The sequence below is a fragment of the Pelobates fuscus genome, chromosome 2, assembly GCF_036172605.1.
Source record: "Pelobates fuscus isolate aPelFus1 chromosome 2, aPelFus1.pri, whole genome shotgun sequence".
NCBI lineage: Eukaryota > Metazoa > Chordata > Amphibia > Anura > Pelobatidae > Pelobates > Pelobates fuscus.
In genome coordinates, this window is record NC_086318.1 from 12088815 (window position 1) to 12108777 (window position 19963).

At 39.6% G+C, this 19963-nt stretch overlaps 1 protein-coding gene and 1 long non-coding RNA gene across 2 annotated transcripts in view; one reads left to right on the forward strand and one right to left on the reverse strand.

Annotated features, from left to right (window-relative positions):
• The window catches only part of LOC134585377 (uncharacterized), a 424726-nt gene that overhangs the window by 61038 nt on the left and 343725 nt on the right, over positions 1 to 19963 (reverse strand). The gene's annotated exons all lie outside the window — the stretch shown is intronic.
• On the forward strand, positions 1032 to 1943 carry LOC134585101 (olfactory receptor 2A7-like). The gene has a single exon (XM_063440689.1). It carries the CDS (start codon positions 1032 to 1034, stop codon positions 1941 to 1943), a length of 912 nt encoding a protein of 303 aa, XP_063296759.1.

Here is a 19963-nt window from a genome sequence, read left to right on the forward strand (position 1 = left end):
TTCCTTTTTAGGAACATGAATTAATATTACGTTTCATACCACCTCCACATTTTAGTTTGTCCTAATCATATGTATATAATCATGTTCTTTACTATTCGATGATTTCCCCTCTCTGACCATGTTTTATGGTCACTTCACGTTTTTTATATATATAATACTCTCAATACAGTGACATGTTTTATTACTTTTGTTTGTTTTACTGTGTTCACTTTATTGTGTTTCAACTTTCAAGTAGGGTCAGTCCCTTTTGGCTATGTCAACTTTATGTAACTTACTAATAAACTATTTTTTTTTGGTTAAATAAATGACCGTTTCGTTTAAAAAAAAAATACAAAAACGATATTATAATGACGTAAAGTGGAAGATCAATTATATAATAAAACATTTTTATCAAATAGTATTGTAATATACATCCCTTATTAGTTACTTATTTTCAGCAAAGTTATTTGTTAGAACATCACCATGTTTAGAAATGTGTTTTTTTTTTATAGTTGAAGCATATAATTGATGTTGTTGTGAGTATTATATATTCAATATATCATTTTTATATCTGACTGGAATATATTCTGCAGATGTAAAACTTAAACGGCTGAAATAAAAAATAAAAAATAAAATTCTCTTGGACAAATAAAACCTCTATGGATTGTACAGTAATCACGAATGATTCTTAGAACAGTTATTTTAAATGTTGTACATACATGTTTTAAAAATGTTTAGTATTAAGAAAAGTAAATATATATTAAGTCAAATGTATTTTCAATATTTTCATGCCAGGCTGTGAAAGTGAAGGTTTCAGTTGGTGGTGTTTTAAAGAATACGGTGTACCATATGGCAGTGATTTAGTGCAACATCCGATGTACGCGTTTCAATGTAAGTTGCGGTCATTGTTGCACCAAATAATCTATGACTCAACCATTTTATGATTAAAATCAACATTTCTATTAAAATGTGTTTTTCGCTCTCAATATCTTGTTTCTACATTTTTGCTTCCTTTTATGGCAGTCATGGTTTCCCTCTTCTAATTCCCGAAGATGGATGAGGACAACCAAACTGTTGTTACAGAATTCATTCTATTAGGACTATCCCAGAATCGAATGACTCAGATTGTGCTGTTTGTTTTGTTTTTATTGATGTACACATTGACTATTGGTGGAAATATTTTTTTGCTATGTATTGTTCTAGCCAGCCCTCGTATGCACACGCCCATGTACTTTTTTCTCTGTCATTTATCTTTTCTGGATTTATTCTACTCCTCAAGCACAGTTCCAAAAATGTTAGTGGACATGATTTCCATAGGAGGAGGGCGTATATCATACATTGGATGTACCTTGCAAATGAATTTCAGCCTTTTTCTAGGGGAAACGGAATGTATCCTGCTTGCCGTAATGGCGTATGATCGCTACATTGCAATATGCTTCCCTTTGCGTTACATGGTCATTATGAGCTGGCGAAGGTGTAAAAATATTGCAGTTATTGTCTGGTTGGGATGTTTGAGTTGTTCAATGTTTCCTATGATTTCCAGCCAACACGCAATCTGCAAAGGAAATATAATAAACCATTTTATTTGTGAGGTTCTAGCTCTTCTTCAACTGGTTTGTGGAGACACTTCCTACGATGAAGCAAAAATAGTATTGGGAAGTTTATTCACACTATTAACTCCTTTTGCCTTTATTATAGTATCGTATATGTGTATTATCAGATCACTGTTAAAAATTAATTCTGTGGCTGGAAGGACAAAGGCTTTTTCGACATGTAGTTCACATCTGACTGTTGTAATGCTATTTTATGGGACCAGTATGACCTTGTACCTAGGAAAGGCAAGAAATATTCCAGAAAAACACAAGATTGTTTCGGTGTTTTATGTGATTGTTACACCCATGCTAAACCCTATGATTTACAGCTTAAGAAACAGTGAAGTTAAAAGAGCTTTAAGGAAAATATAAAAAAAGAATACTGCTTTAACCCCTTAAGGACACATGACATGTGTGACATGTCATGATTCCCTTTAATCCAGAAGCTTGGTCCTTAAGGGATTAATGGAAAGATAAATGTTTTACAAATAGTATCAAACTTAAGAAAGTGTCTTGGATCAAGCAATGAACTATCAGTAAAACATCACTGGATCTTCTTTAAGCGTGCCCCCCCCCATTTTCTCTGTCATGTTATAGGTGTTAAGGAATAACAATAACCGCAAACCTGAAAATCGGATGGGCCACAATTAAACATCGGTGTTGAAAAATAAATCATATTTTGCAATAGTACTAATAACTAGAGATGTCCCGAACATTTCGCCGGGAACTGTTCGCCGGTGAACATGGCTTGTTCGCGGTTGCCACGGCGGGCGAACATATGCGATGTTCGGTCCGCCCCCTATTCGTCATGGAGGTGGGAGGGCCTGGGAGGGAGGGTCTGCTGCTTATTGGCAGGAATGTGTCTGCTGACTGTGAGGTACAGGGTCAAAGTTTACTCAATGATGACGAATAGGGGGCGGACCGAACATCGCATATGTTCGCCCACCGCGGCGACCGCGAACAAGCTATGTTCACCGGCGAACACTAATAACATATTTGACAAAGTTTCCAACATAAATGAGGAATGCTAATTAAAGTATTTTGTGTAAATGGAGGTAATTAAATGTTATGTTTTTATACTCCCGCTTTATGATTCCAATTTCACATATTGAAAATCTAGGCAATATCCACAAGCTGTCACTCATTCATTCGGGTGGTTGTGCTTTCTTCAATACCCAATTACTTGTGTTCTTCCTGCTATTAACTCAAAACACAAAGATTCACAGCAATGAAATTATACTTTAGCATGTACAAAGTGTGTGTTTACAACTCAACAATATTAAAACTTGAAGCTAACTGTCCTAAAAACTGGGTAGCACACTCTATTAAGATAAAGAGATGATATAAAAATTCCCCATGAGATGCCCAGAGCATTTAAAGAGATGTTTTGCACAATCTCACGTGCTTGCACTTTTACACTTCAAACTGAAACCTGATCAAGGGCCCCCATGGACTGAAACCTAACTCGGTTTAATTCAGCTGGAGACACTATTATCTAAATGAACATTCTTGGTATCATTTAGTTAATTTGTTTCATGGTTTGACTTTACATTGCAGTCAAACTGGATTTTATGATGCTGGTTTTCCATAATCCAGTTTAACATAGTTACATAGCTGAAAAGAGACTTTCGTCCATCAAGTTCAATCTTCCTCATATTTGTTTTTAGCTGTTGATCCAAAAGAAGGCAAAAAACCCAGTTTGAAGCACTTCCAATTTTGCAACAAACTAGGGAAAAAAAATATTCTTGACCCCAGAATGGTAGTCAGATTTATCCTTGGATCAAGTTATTACCTTACATTGAAAGATTACATCCTTGAATATTCTGTTTTTGCAAGTATGCATCTAGTTGAGGTTTGAACATCTGTATGGAGTCTGATAAAACCACTTCTTCAGGCAGAGAATTCCACATCCTTATTGTTCTTACAGTAAAAAAACCTTTCCTTTGCATTAGATGAAATCTTCTTTCTTCCAGTCTAAACGCATGACCTCGTGTCCTATTTAAAGTCTGGTAGTTGCATGTATAACTGACTTTCTTGCTTATTGTTCTAGATATAGCATCTTATCTTGGAACACAATTTGAGAATATGGAAGGTATATGATCAAAGAAAACATTGTGTTATTGCTTCAATATCAGTCATTTCTAAGGTCAAATGAAAAGGATATGATGCAGTGGTGTGCTCTCACTGTTTGTCAGATGTAATCAAATATCCATGTGGGTTCTTTGTAAGAAATGCTAGATTTATTTGAAGTAGCAAAAGCATGGCAGTAACAAAAATAATTAAAGGGTACTTAGATTAAAATTCACATACCAGTAAGAGAGAGGGGGGATGGGATCATATTTTGATTACTAATGATCTTGTTCAGGTCAGATAGGAGGCTTTAGCCAGAGTTAACAAAAGAGACTTCATTTGCAGGTTTTGACAAAACAGCAGGATATCTTATAGAATGAAATAAATAGGGAGGAGGAAAATGAGAGAAATAAAGGTTTAGCCAATATGCCCTTTATAGATAATAATCAGGTTGTTTGTAAATAATAAGAAAGCTAGAGATTAACCCCTTCCCGCCGTTACGATGTTCTATGCCGTCACGCATTTAGTGGGCTTTAAAGCCGTTGCGACGGCATAGAACGCCGTAACGGCTTTGAGCCCTGGAGCGCCCGGTATACTTACCTTACCGGCGCTCCGCTTCGGGAGGACTGCCTCACAGCCCAGGGAGCCCCCCCACGGCAAATCAGGCCCCCGGGGGCCATGTGGTCGCTCTCAAAGAGCGATCACATGGCCCCCTATAGCTGGCTGTGGATCTGCCAGAAGGGGGACTGTCTAAAATATCAGACAGTCCCCCTGCTGGTGGGATCTGTAAAAAAAAATATTAAACATGTTTAAAAATAAAATAAATATATTTATATATATATATATAATATATGTATATATATATTATATATATAATATATATGCATATTATATATATTTAACGTCATACAAAGTGTATTTTAATACTAATATAAGTACATATATTAGTATTAAAATACACTTAGAATGACGTTACATATATATAATATACATATATTATATATATAATAGATATATACACATATATTATATATATATAAATACGTATAATTACAATAATAAATAAATAAAATAATAAAATTAATAAAGAAAATATTGAAACAAAATTTAATATAAATTATATATACATATGTAATTTAATTCTAACTGTATTTTGTTATTAATATATATATATTGGTAACAAAATACACTTAGAATGACATTCTATATATATCTATCTATATATAAAATGCAAAAAACCGCAAATATATATATATAGATAAATACATATAATTACATAAAAGATTACATTAGTATACACGTAGAATTTAAATACCTATAAATGCATATATATTAAAATTCTACGTGTATATTTAAGTTATCTTTTAACATAATTAGGTGATTTGATTAATTAAAATTTGATTGACATACCTGACAACACAGGGAGAAAGTGCAGAGAATTTAATTCGCATGCACTATATTTGACCCTGTAACTCTCCAAGACAACATAAATCCTGTACATGGGGGGTACTGTTTTACTCGGGAGACTTCGCTGAACTCACATATTAGTGTTTCAAATTGGTAAATTGTATTACAACGATGATATTTTAAGTAAAAGTGACGTTTTTTGCATTTTTTACAAACAAACTGCACTTTTATGGACTATATTATTGTTGTAATATGTTTTACTGTTTTAAAACACTAATATTTGTGTTTAGTGAAGTCTCCCGAGAATAACAGTACCCCCCATGTACAGGTTTCATGGTGTTTTGGAAAGTTAGAGAGTCACATATAAGGCTTGCATTTCATTTTTTTGACATTGAAATTTGCCAGATTGGTTATGTTGCCTTTGAGAGCGTATGGTAGCCCAGGAATGAGAATTACCCCCATGATGGCATACCATTTGCAAAAGTAGACAACCCAAGGTATTGCAAGTGGGGTATGTCCAGTCTTTATTAGTAGCCACTTAGTCACAAACACTGGCCAAATATTCTTTTTTTGCTTTTTTAACACAAAAACAAATATGAACGCTAACTTTGGCCAGTGTTTGTGACTAAGTGGCTGCTAAAAAAGACTGGACATACCCCACTTGCAATACCTTTGGTAGTCTAATTTTTCAAATGGTATGCCATTATGGGGGTAATTCTCAATCCTGGGCTACCACACCGTCTCAAAGGTAACATTACCAATCTGGCAAATTTCTATTTGTAAATGGAACGTTCTATATTTGACCCTGTAACTTTCCAAAACACCATAAAACCTGTTAATGGGGGATACTGTTGTACTCGTGAGACATCGCTGATTACAAATATGTGCATTTTTGTGCAGTAAAACCTAACAGTATTATGACATTCACAGCTAAAATGTCAGACGGAAATACAAATTTAAAAAAAAATCTTATTTTCTCACATTTTTTTATTTTATTCATAATGAATTATGTTCCATATATGAATAGTTAATGATAAAGCCCTGTTTCTCCTGAACAAAATGATATATAATAAGTGTGGGTGCATATAATCTGAAAGAGGGGAACTACGGGTGAACAGACATATAGCGCAAATTCCAGTTTTTGTTTACGTTTTGTTTTGATCAAAACGTGCACTATTGACTCCGTCCTGAAGGGGTTAAAGTATAGGTAGAATAGTAAGACAAGTATACAGAATAATAAGGTTTCAGGGTAAGAAAATAACACCTTGTAAATTGAAGTCAGCAGCAATGTCCAGATAGGGGGTATGCAGGTTTGTATAATTCAGGTTGGGAGGATAAAGCAGAGTTGTAAGCACTCCAGGTTGGTATGGAGCAGGGTTGGTAGTAAATCAGGTGGGTATGGAGCAGGGTTTGTATAATTCAGGTTGGGAGGATAAAGCAGGGCTGTAAGCACTCCAGGTTGGTATGGAGCAGGGTTGGTAGTAAATCAGGTTGGGAGGATAAAGCAGGGTTGTAAGCACTCCAGGTTGGTATGGAGCAGGGTTGGTAGTAAATCAGGTTGGGAGGATAAAGCAGAGTTGTAAACACTCCAGGTTGGTATGGAGCAGGGTTTGTATAATTCAGGTTGGGAGGATAAAGCAGGGCTGTAAGCACTCCAGGTTGGTATGGAGCAGGGTTGGTAGTAAATCAGGTTGGGAGGATAAAGCAGGATTGTAAGCACTCCAGGTTGGTATGGAGCAGGGTTGGTAGTAATTCGGGTTGGGAGGATAAAGCAGAGTTGTAAGCACTCCAGGTTGGTATGGAGCAGGGTTTGTATAATTTAGGTTGGGAGGATAAAGCAGGGCTGTAAGCACTCCAGGTTGGTATGGAGCAGGGTTTGTATAATTCAGGTTGGGAGGATAAAGCAGGGTTGTAAGCACTCCAGGTTGGTATGGAGCAGGGTTTGTATAATTCAGGTTGGGAGGATAAAGCAGGGTTGTAAGCACTCCAGGTTGGTATGGAGCAGGGTTGGTAGTAAATCAGGTTGGGAGGATAAAGCAGGGTTGTAAACACTCCAGGTTGGTATGGAGCAGGGTTTGTATAATTCAGGTTGGGAGGATAAAGCAGGGCTGTAAGCACTCCAGGTTGGTATGGAGCAGGGTTGGTAGTAAATCAGGTTGGGAGGATAAAGCAGGATTGTAAGCACTCCAGGTTGGTATGGAGCAGGGTTGGTAGTAAATCAGGTTGGGAGGATAAAGCAGGATTGTAAGCACTCCAGGTTGGTATGGAGCAGGGTTTGTATAATTCAGGTTGGGAGGATAAAGCAGGGCTGTAAGCACTCCAGGTTGGTATGGAGCAGGGTTGGTAGTAAATCAGGTTGGGAGGATAAAGCAGGATTGTAAGTACTCAAGGTTGGTATGGAGCAGGGTTGGTAGTAAATCATGCACATAGGGTAGGGGAATATCTGCTAAATACAGACACAATAAAGAAACATAGCGTTTAACTGTGTGGGGGCTGACACTGGTATATAATCACAATTGGTCACTCACAAATTTGTAGAATTAAAACAGCCTTGAGCAGTATCTTTTCTTTCAGTGTCCAATGTAGTGTTGTCCCTCCTCACATGTTCATCATAAAGCAGATGTATGTATCTCAAAAGAGAAGGATATATACAAAAATGTAGTGTACTTCCAGAGTAAAGTAAAAAAGTATTTAATGACTTACATTTGAATATAAAAACAAACAGCTTGTCACCATACGTCCTTGGTAGTAAATCAGGTTGGTATGGAGCAGGGTTTGTATAATTCAGGTTGGGAGGATAAAGCAGGATTGTAAGCACTCCAGGTTGGTATGGAGCAGAGTTGGTAGTAAATCAGGTTGGGAGGATAAAGCAGGGTTGTAAGCACTCCAGGTTGGTATGGAGCAGGGTTGGTAGTAAATCAGGTTGGGAGGATAAAGCAGGGCTGTAAGCACTCCAGGTTGGTATGGAGCAGGGTTGGTAGTAAATCAGGTTGGTATGGAGCAGGGTTTGTATAATTCAGGTTGGGAGGATAAAGCAGGATTGTAAGCACTCCAGGTTGGTATGGAGCAGGGTTGGTAGTAAATCAGGTTGGTATGGAGCAGGGTTGGTAGTAAATCAGGTTTGGAGGATAAAGCAGGGTTGTAAGCACTCCAGGTTGGTATGGAGCAGGGTTGGTAGTAAATCAGGTTGGGAGGATAAAGCAGGGTTGTAAGCACTCCAGGTTGGTATGGAGCAGGGTTTGTATAATTCAGGTTGGGAGGATAAAGCAGGGCTGTAAGCACTCCAGGTTGGTATGGAGCAGGGTTGGTAGTAAATCAGGTTGGGAGGATAAAGCAGGATTGTAAGCACTCAAGGTTGGTATGGAGCAGGGTTGGTAGTAAATCAGGTTGGTATGGAGCAGGGTTTGTATAATTCAGGTTGGGAGGATAAAGCAGGATTGTAAGCACTCCAGGTTGGTATGGAGCAGAGTTGGTAGTAAATCAGGTTGGGAGGATAAAGCAGGGTTGTAAGCACTCCAGGTTGGTATGGAGCAGGGTTGGTAGTAAATCAGGTTGGTATGGAGCAGGGTTTGTATAATTCAGGTTGGGAGGATAAAGCAGGATTGTAAGCACTCCAGGTTGGTATGGAGCAGGGTTGGTAGTAAATCAGGTTGGTATGGAGCAGGGTTGGTAGTAAATCAGGTTTGGAGGATAAAGCAGGGTTGTAAGCACTCCAGGTTGGTATGGAGCAGGGTTGGTAGTAAATCAGGTTGGGAGGATAAAGCAGGGTTGTAAGCACTCCAGGTTGGTATGGAGCAGGGTTTGTATAATTCAGGTTGGGAGGATAAAGCAGGGCTGTAAGCACTCCAGGTTGGTATGGAGCAGGGTTGGTAGTAAATCAGGTTGGGAGGATAAAGCAGGATTGTAAGCACTCAAGGTTGGTATGGAGCAGGGTTGGTAGTAAATCAGGTTGGTATGGAGCAGGGTTTGTATAATTCAGGTTGGGAGGATAAAGCAGGATTGTAAGCACTCCAGGTTGGTATGGAGCAGAGTTGGTAGTAAATCAGGTTGGGAGGATAAAGCAGGGTTGTAAGCACTCCAGGTTGGTATGGAGCAGGGTTGGTAGTAAATCAGGTTGGTATGGAGCAGGGTTTGTATAATTCAGGTTGGGAGGATAAAGCAGGATTGTAAGCACTCCAGGTTGGTATGGAGCAGAGTTGGTAGTAAATCAGGTTGGGAGGATAAAGCAGGGTTGTAAGCACTCCAGGTTGGTATGGAGCAGGGTTGGTAGTAAATCAGGTTGGTATGGAGCAGGGTTTGTATAATTCAGGTTGGGAGGATAAAGCAGGGCTGTAAGCACTCCAGGTTGGTATGGAGCAGGGTTGGTATTAAATCAGGTTGGGAGGATAAAGCAGGGCTGTAAGCACTCCAGGTTGGTATGGAGCAGGGTTGGTAGTAAATCAGGTTGGGAGGATAAAGCAGGATTGTAAGCACTCAAGGTTGGTATGGAGCAGGGTTGGTAGTAAATCAGGTTGGTATGGAGCAGGGTTTGTATAATTCAGGTTGGGAGGATAAAGCAGGATTGTAAGCACTCCAGGTTGGTATGGAGCAGAGTTGGTAGTAAATCAGGTTGGGAGGATAAAGCAGGGTTGTAAGCACTCCAGGTTGGTATGGAGCAGGGTTGGTAGTAAATCAGGTTGGTATGGAGCAGGGTTTGTATAATTCAGGTTGGGAGGATAAAGCAGGGCTGTAAGCACTCCAGGTTGGTATGGAGCAGGGTTGGTAGTAAATCAGGTTGGGAGGATAAAGCAGGGTTGTAAGCACTCCAGGTTGGTATGGAGCAGGGTTTGTATAATTCAGGTTGGGAGGATAAAGCAGGGCTGTAAGCACTCCAGGTTGGTATGGAGCAGGGTTGGTAGTAAATCAGGTTGGTATGGAGCAGGGTTTGTATAATTCAGGTTGGGAGGATAAAGCAGGATTGTAAGCACTCCAGGTTGGTATGGAGCAGAGTTGGTAGTAAATCAGGTTGGGAGGATAAAGCAGGGTTGTAAGCACTCCAGGTTGGTATGGAGCAGGGTTGGTAGTAAATCAGGTTGGTATGGAGCAGGGTTTGTATAATTCAGGTTGGGAGGATAAAGCAGGATTGTAAGCACTCCAGGTTGGTATGGAGCAGGGTTGGTAGTAAATCCCTCCTCCACGTGGGCTCAGCGAGCGGCATCCCTCCAGCCTCGGATGCCGCCCACGTCTTCCTCCACGTCCCCCAGCGGCAGCATGCATGACGCTGCACGCTGGGAGACCGCCCAATATATGACACGCCGGGGTCAGTCACCTGACCCGGTGTTAAAGGCACAGTGCCTCAATCACATGTGGGAGGTTTAGATATCTCCCACATGTGATTGTTAATTCTGATTGGAAATTATCCAATCAGAATTAACCTTATGGTTTATATACTTTCCTTTCCTGTTCCTCCCTGCCCTGTTGTTGTCTTTGCTTGCTAGTATTGCTACTGAAACTTGTGTTTCTGGTTACGTACTCTCTGGCTTGTTAATCTGACTTTGTGACTTTCTCCTACCCTTTGACCTCGGCTTGTTTCTCGTTATTCTGTCTTCTGGTTCCCCTTACTCGGCTTGTCTCCTGACTATTCTCTGTGTGCTTAGCCCGGCCACTCTAAGGTCCGGTACTGCACCTTTTCTGTGTGTGTGTGTGTTAGCATGTTGGGTTCCCCGAATCGTGACAATCATGCCCCCATGTCCTATTTGGGACATTTTTGAAGCCGGACAATGTAATTTACCCCAATCAAACCATATATTTCTGAAAAGTAGACACCCTATGGTATTTCAAATGGTGGTATGTTAACACTTTTCATGAATTAAGTTTCCCACCAGTCTTTGTCAAACTTTTGGGTAGTCGTTTTTTTGTGTTATTTTTCTCTCACATTGTAATTTAGGCATGGAGTCTCAGTTCCTTTTATGTGTTACTGACAAAGAACACCCTAATATGTGTTCAACAACATCTCCATAGTACAACAGTGCCCCCACTGTTCAGCTTTTGCAAACTTACAGGGGACAAATGTAGGGCTTTCCCCTTTTCCATGTTTGCATGTTGAAATTTGCCAGATTGGTTTGCTGGGCCTATGTTGCCCTTGAGACCATAAATCAGTCCAGGAATGAAAATTAACCCCATAATGGCATACCATTTGTAAAAGTAGACAACCCAGGGTATTCAAAATGGGGTATGTCCAGTCTTTTGTTGTAGCCACTTAGTCACAAACGTTGGCCAAAGTTAGCGGTTTCTATTTGTTTTTGTATAAAAAAAATGTTTTTTTAAATGTGTGTGTGTATATATGTATGTGTATATATGTATGTGTGTATATATATATATATATACATACATGTATATCCAAAAAAAATACCGGCACTCCAGGAATTCTCAGCGATACAAATTTTCTTTATTCAGTTAAGGACGTCAACGTTTCAGCTCCTCGTGGAGCTTTCATCAGGACAACTTAAACAATAAAACAAGCAAGCTTATATAGGGAGAATCTCAATTAGTGTACTTACATACTCAGGTGTTTCACCTCCATTCCCGCCATCAAACGGACCGCAGCTGCCAGCCGTATCAACACACTCCACTTCCGGGTTCCTGGCCCACATGACCAGGTTCGAGGTATCTGATTCGCCGACTGACGTTACCGGGCAACCAGGGACGCCAACGTCACTTTGGTCAAACCCTTTACTTACGGACTGCGGCATGAGTCAAACCTCCCGAGCCCTTCAGTGTAAAAAAGTGTTGCCGTGGCAACCGGACCGTTTGATGGCGGGAATGGAGGTGAAACACCTGAGTATGTAAGTACACTAATTGAGATTCTCCCTATATAAGCTTGCTTGTTTTATTGTTTAAGTTGTCCTGATGAAAGCTCCATGAGGAGCTGAAACGTTGACGTCCTTAACTGAATAAAGAAAATTTGTATCGCTGAGAATTCCTGGAGTGCCGGTATTTTTTTTGGATATTTATGATTTTTGCTACCAGAGCACCAGGTACCACTTTATAGTTTTGTTGGAGTGCAAGAATATTTTCTCGTCTTTGTACATACATGTATATATATATATATATATATATATATATATATATATACATATATATATACACACACACACACACATTTAAAAATACATATACATATACATATATATACGCACACACACTTTTATTTCCTATATATGTATAATATATTCTAATTAAATCATTTTTCATTATATTATACATATATAATGCACCTATGATTTCATCAAGTGTATTTTGAGATGTATGTGTATATATATCAAAGTACACTTATAATGAAATCATATAGATCCATTATATATGTATAATATATTATAAAATGATTTAGGTTTTTTATAATATACTACACATATATAATATAGACACTCCTCACTTATCGACCGGGTTCCCTTCCTATGACCTTGTCGTAGAGCAAATCGGTCGGTAAGTGAGGAGTTAAGGGATTTCCTGCTCTGGTGCATTTGTCTATGTTCGGGGAAACTTCCCCAAACATAGACGTACGCACCAGAGCAGGGAATACCTCTAATCTATTTTCAAACTTTTTGCTGAAAGGGGACTTCCATGGGAAAATGTGCCTCTTCCCCTCCCCCTTTTTCCTGTCCTATTGTTCTCCAGCAGGGAATTGTCCCAGGGACACTGCCAGACCAGTTGAAACTGGCTGCTTTGTCCCTCCTCAATCTCTCATCAGCCCTTACTATTGTTTAACCCCATGGCGATCCAACTGTATTCGTGAGAGCTGAGTGCTTTTCGGACACATTGAGCGCTCAGATCCAAGCTATCTGGGGATATGTTGGACATATAGGTTAACATTGTATTATAAATGTATTTTTATGTGTTTTTTGTAACAGTTTTTTAATTTGAGATATTTCCTGTACCTAGAGATAATTAAGTTGCCACAGCCACTTAAGCCAATTATCTCCATGATAGAGGAGAAGATAGACCGTCCGAACAGCCTAAATCTGTGGAACTCTTTTGAGCATGAAAACCATGCTTGCGGTCGGTCAAATGTGACTTCCACAAACCTTTTGAACCCCTGCTCTGATCTGGGTGATTTTTGGATATGTTGTTCACCCAGATCAGGGCTATCCTGATGTATTATTGTGGGGATATGTGGTGTTTTGAGGTGTTTTCTGTGTTTTGTTAAAAATTGTGTGTTTTCTGCCTGTGGGTAATTGAGTTAGTCCATTGTGTTTGGTAATTATATCACAGGCAGAGTGGAGGGTTTCTGTACATTATCTAGGAGTGCCTAACTGTACAATAGTGTTTTGATTGGCTTTTTTAACTTTGTGTCATGTGTTCCACAAGGTCCACATGGGTGGTAAACTTGTGGGAAAACTTGTATAACAGAGACAATAAAACCTCAGTTCATTCTATTCTGATCTGCTTAACCCTCAATACGTAGCCTTGTCTCGTTATTGTAGGGAACTGCTATATACACACTGGGGATTGCTATACTTTGTATACTCCCCTGAGCTCTAATCACTTAGCTCTTTTAAGAGCTGTTCCTGATATGCTCTCCTGGAGGAGAGGTCTTTCCCACATGGTCCTGGAGGACAGAGGCTGATCCAGGGTGGAAGAAAGACGGCAAGACTCCAGTTAAGCTACGGGGGTTGTGGAGTCTGCGGTGGTTGTGGTGCTTCAGGTTGTGGGCGTCAGCTAGGAAGCGTCCATCAACGGAGGTGCCTTGTCGGGGTGCCAGGTGATCCGTTACAATCCATAACAGGCAAAACACCACAGCAGTTGTATGGGCGTTACAAATCTAGATTTTGGCAAACACTGCTCTATTGTCTACAATATTTTGTTTTGCACTAGGGCTTTCTCTACATTAGTTTCGGCCACTGGTTTGGTGAGATATCTCCTGATGGTGGACATCTGTGCTGACCCATTTGTAGGATTGCTTAGTTGGAAATCAAACCGACTTAAGCTCTGCAGGAATTTGTTAAAGTTAAATGATAGAATTTGCACTGCAGCCAGAATTGAACTAATAATTTAAAGGACTTGGTATTTAAAATTGACTGCACAGAAAAATACAATACATGCGTTCCTTGTAGCAGCAGACCACCCATATAAGATCCGCACTAATCAAACAGTTTAATGTGTTCAAAAGTACCCCACAAAGTCTTTCAAAGTCCTGACAGACGACTTCAATGTCAGTGGATCATGTCTCTCACTAGTTCGGTTTCCAACATCATCCTATTTTAAAATGTATATTGGTTGAATTTTTCAGCTGTCCGCATTTGTTTGACTTTTGCTTGTCCTGTGTGAAACTTGAACTGTTAACATTGTGACTTGTATGAATACTTTGTTATTATAACATGGCTTCCTTTTATAAACAACTTGTAAAAATTATCAGGAATGCCAAATTAATTATATTATTTGTACTGAAAAAAAACCACATGCAAATGTATGTATTCGTATTACAGCATGCATCTTCCATTTAAGGCTCACGAAGATGGACAATGTGAACAGAACTCTGATAACAGAATGTATTCTAATTGGATTGAGTCAGGACAGAAGGATGCAAACTCTGCTTTTTGTTTTGTTTTGTTTTTGTTTATGTATATATTAACTATGTTTGGGAATATAATTATAATATATACCGTTATAGCTAGCCCTAATATGCACACTCCAATGTATTATTTCCTCTGACATTTATCATTTTTAAATTTATTTTACTCATTGAGTACCATCCCTAAAATGTTACTGGACACGATTTCTGTAGGAGGTGGAAGAATTTCATTGATCGGCTGCATGATACAGATGTGTACAAGCCTTTTTCTATGTGAAACTGAATGTATCCTGCTTGCGGTAATGGCGTCCGATCGCTACATTGCAATATGCTTCCCCTTGCATTATATGATCATCATGAACTGGAAGAAATGTAAAAACATTACAGTTTTCGTCTGGCTGGAGAGTTTCCTGATGACAATTCTTCCAACAATTTCACAGCACCATACATTTTGTAAAGGAAATAAAATTAAGAATTTTCTTTGTGAAACCATAGCACTCATAAAACTGGTATGTGAAGACACAACTGTAGATGAAGCCATTACATTTTTGGGAAGTTTGTTTGTTCTATTAGCTCCTTTTGTATTTATTTGTGTGTCCTATATGTGTATTATGAGATCAGTGTTGAAGATCCACTCTGGGGATGGTAGGACAAATACTTTCTCCACTTGTGCTTCCCATCTGATTGTAGTATGCATGTGTTATGGGACTAGTATGACCATGTACCTGGGACCAACGAAACATATTTCAGAAAAACAGAAGTATGTCACCATTATTTATGCTGTTGTGACTCCCATGTTAAATCCTGTGATTTACAGCTTAAGAAATAGTGAAGTTGAAGGAGCAGTGAAGAAGACATTGAATAAAATCTCTTTTTGTCATTGCCAGTATGAACAATAAGTGAATTGTTAATAATAACAGTCAAATTTTAAAGGCAGGGGAGTCCAATGACAGTCCTTAGTCACATAAGTTAGTGTTCTATTGAGAATTGCAACTGACCCATCTGGTAATACATAGGAAGGAGTCTGAAAACCTTTTCAGGTAAGCATATAATATAGTAGGTGATGTCAGGTATGACACTCTGTTGGAATCTAGGTCAATGTTGAGTTGTTTCCATTATTACTCCCCCAGACTGGAGGGCAGATGTGGCAGACAGCCCAACATTCCTTTCAGAAATTAGGTTACAGGGTCGGAAGGAGGCCATCCTTCTCTCCTTCAAGCATCTTGCAGTGTGTGCCTCTCCATTCTTCCTCCAGACTCTGGGTCCTTGGTTTCCAAATGAGATGCAAAAGTTGCTCTCATCAGAAAAGAGGACTTTGGATAGATCGTGGAGCAATGCAACTGAAATGAAAGGCCTCTCTCATCCAGACAAATATAACTTAGAAGAATAGGACCTTAAAACCCTTAAAACCTATGATATAAGGTAATTTGTCAGGAAGTTCTCATCAGAGAGCCTGAGTGGGAAAGACTGGACTCATTCCTTTAACAATATACAGGTAGCGCCAAGAAAAATACTCCAAACACTATAGTATATAATAATAAGAACAATAAAATCAATAAGAGCAATAAAAAACCCACATGAAATAAAAAGAATCCACAATAAAACTGGAAAGAATAAAAAATACCAAATGGCAAGGCACAGTGTCAAAGGTGGCAATAGATCTCCTAGTCCTGGTATGGGACTTTCTTGGTAGCTTTGCTTAATAGCAGAATATGAAAAAGAAGCAAAAATTCTACCACTGGACCACCAATGCCTCAGGTCAGGCCAAGTCAGCTAGAACTGAACTGAGCTGATGGAGCTTGCCAAGAACCCAAACCTAGAAGAAGAAGGACTACCCTGGGGGTATATCATAGAATATCTATCCCTGCAACAAGAAGGCCACTTCATTTTACTCGGCTCTACCCGCCCACCCTGATTCCTTCTAACTATATAGCATGCACCTCCAGCTGTTTGGAACCACAGCCAATCACCTTCTTATTACTTTCACATGTTATTAGCTGCTGCAGTGATACTATTAATTAACTCTGCTATCAGATACAAATTCCTCTGCTATCGCTTGTGTCATCTCCCCATTTTAACCTTTAGATTGTAAGCTCACAGGCAGGGTCCTCTACCTGTTTTATTGGTCTGTTATTATTGTGTTTGTCTTTTTTCCAATTGTACCCCGCTCTGGAATTTTTTGATGCTTTAAAAGTGCCAGTAATAAATTCTAAATAAATAAAGAGAAAAGGAATAATGAAATCTCGCACTTCTGCCTATGGAATGGGACATTTTAAACAGAAGATAGATACCATTCTTTGTCATGTTAGGAGAAGCAGTTTAGCGTGACTTTCCATTTCATTTTAGGATTCTACGTTAAGTGATACCATGGAAGTCCAATGCCTCAGGTGTCGTTTGCCGCACTACATACCCACGCCAAGTCAGACAGAACTGAGCTGATTGCGCTTGCCAAAAACCCAAACCTAGAAGAAGAACAACTACCATGGGAGTATATAGTATCCATCCCTGCAACAAGAAGGCCATTTAATTATTGGTAAAAATACCTTATGTGGGGGGCGTGGCCTGACACCCGATGTGAGCGGTCGCACTTGCTGAGAGCTCCCGTCCGGCGGTAGAAAAGCTGGCTTAAAACAAGAGAAAACAAATATTTAATGGGCAATAAAAAGAAGCAAACCCAATCCCTGCACTCCCAGGAATCGGGCACGCCGAGAAATTCCAACGGACTCGACAAATATTTCCGAGACACAGTAAAAGTTCTCGGAGGAGACTTAACTGAAAGCATGGCGGCGCCATCTTGCCCGCGCAAATCACCAAACAACAGCACAGAAGGAGAGGAGTCTCCCCAAGCAAACGGGATAGCAGACGGACTAGCAAGCATAAGGGAAACTCTTACTCACTTACCTTTCAGAGACGAACTGGCGGGTATGATCGCAAAGCTGGAATCCTCCGTTCAGGAACAGATTTCCACCATATCTGCAGATATCAGGCAAGTGAACACGAGGGTAGGGGACCTTGAGGAAGACAGGGACCAGATATTAGATAGGCTCCTCACCCTAGAACAGGACCAAAGAAGCAGAGACTCTAAAACCTTATACATCATGAGAAATACAGAGGACCTTGATAATAGGGGAAGGAGAAACAACATTAGGATACGGGGACTCCCAGAAACTCAGGGAAACTCCGAGAACCTACCCTCCATACTACAATCTCTGTTCAACAAAATACTACAGAGGCCTGAGGAAACACCTATTCTCTTGGACAGAGCACATAGGGCCCTGAGACCCAAAGGCCTACCACAAGACTCCCCCAGGGACGTAATCTGCAGAGTACATTACTACAATGTAAAAGAGGAGATCATGAGACTGGCCAGAGACACCTCAGACATAATGTTTAATAATGCAAAGATAATGATCCTCCCAGACTTGGCTTGGCTAACTCTAAGGGACAGAAGAGCACTAAGACCACTAACATTAGCCTTACAACAGGCAAATATCAAATACAGATGGGGATTCCCCTTTGCTCTAACGGCCTCCCATCAAGGAATACAAGCCACATTAACATCATCAGCGGAAGTAGATGCATTTACTCAACGTCTAGGCATACCCAGCATGGAAATACCCGACTGGTACGACATGACTGAACCCGAAAAGACGAAACCACATTACCAGAAACAAGCCGGGCAAGCAACAGACACACGGAAGAGAACGTCCTGGAAGACTCCACCTGCATCGCCCTTCCTAAGATCTAGGAAACATCCCATGACCCCCAGGAAAATAAACTGAAAGGACATTATAAAGAAAAGAAACGTTACCGCTAAAGCGAAATGGACTTAGAACTCTCTTAATGCAATATACACCTTATCCACCCGCTCATTATACAGCAATTGGAAGGGTAACTATACACAGAATCTAATGTATTTTATTGTTTTAGAAAACTTGTGAAAACGTTGTTAACCAGATTCCGGTTGAGAGACTCCACATGTTTCATTGAAGTAACTATAGATAGATGTTAATTTATATATATGGTATATACAGCACTCGCACCTGTCATAGTGATAATATAGAGTCGAATGTTCCAACAAATATCTCACCGGAGCAAATCCAACCGAACAAAACATGATATAACATCAATATAACATATTGCCACATAGACACCTAGCCCACAATACAACTTAAACCACACTTGTTATAAGACCAGTATTTAACGTAAAGCGTCAATATACCGCCTCAGGGAAAGCAATTTAGCAACAGAGGAGAACAGAAGGCCGCAATACTTACAAATATACTATTCAAATTAGACACACAAATAAACACAGTGTCCACGCTCTCAAAGGACATAATATAGGGCCCTCAGGGTCCAAGAGCGGTACAAATTACCTAAATAAATTCTAAATCATATAACTAGAACTTCACCTGAGCCAGCTCCTACTGTTGGACCAACTCAGGCAATAGTACCGTCTCCTAATTAGAGGTCTGACAAGATTTACACCCATTTCTTTTCGCAAAGACCACACTTAACGGTAGACCTCTAATTTCCACACGAGGGGACCCGGACAACCTTGTGTAACCCCCCCCCCCCCCCCCGTAGTACATCGTATTTGATACAAACTGTAAATGTTTTGTAAATAGTTATTGTTCATATTGTTTAATTATTTCTGTATTCTGTTCTGATTGGCCCAACTAAAAAGACACCCCGCTACTAGTGTACTACACAAGGGTTACCAACAACACAATTAACCCCCCTAAGAAAACATTGAATAGCAAAAGGTACAAAACGAAAACCCAAATCGAAGATGGGCTCAATACGAATATGCTCCATAAACGTTAGAGGGCTAAACACACCAGAGAAGAGGAAAATGGTATTAACTGACTTAACAAAAAACAAAATAGACGTTGCATTCCTAGAAGAAACGCACCTAAGAGGATCAGATGCCCCGAAACTTAAACATCCAAACTTCCCTCACGTATACTATAACAATTATAATCAGAGCAAATCGAGAGGGGTAGCAATATTAATAGGGAAACAAGTCCCATTCACATACTCTTCACATACGTCACATGAATCAGGAAGGTTCATCATCTTACAAGGTATAGTGGGAACAGAACCTATAACACTAGTCGCTATATACCTTCCCAACAAACACCAATGCGGGGCATTGAGAAAAATAATGGCAAAAATTAAACAACACACAAATGGTACTCTCATAATAGGGGGAGATTTTAACATATCGCTAGACGCCATAAGAGACAGCACCTCGACGCATAGCACCCACCTTAATACAGCCAGAATCCAAATGCAAAATATCATCAAAAACCATCAACTATCCGATTGTTGGAGGGTCTTCCATCCATCAACGAAGGACTAT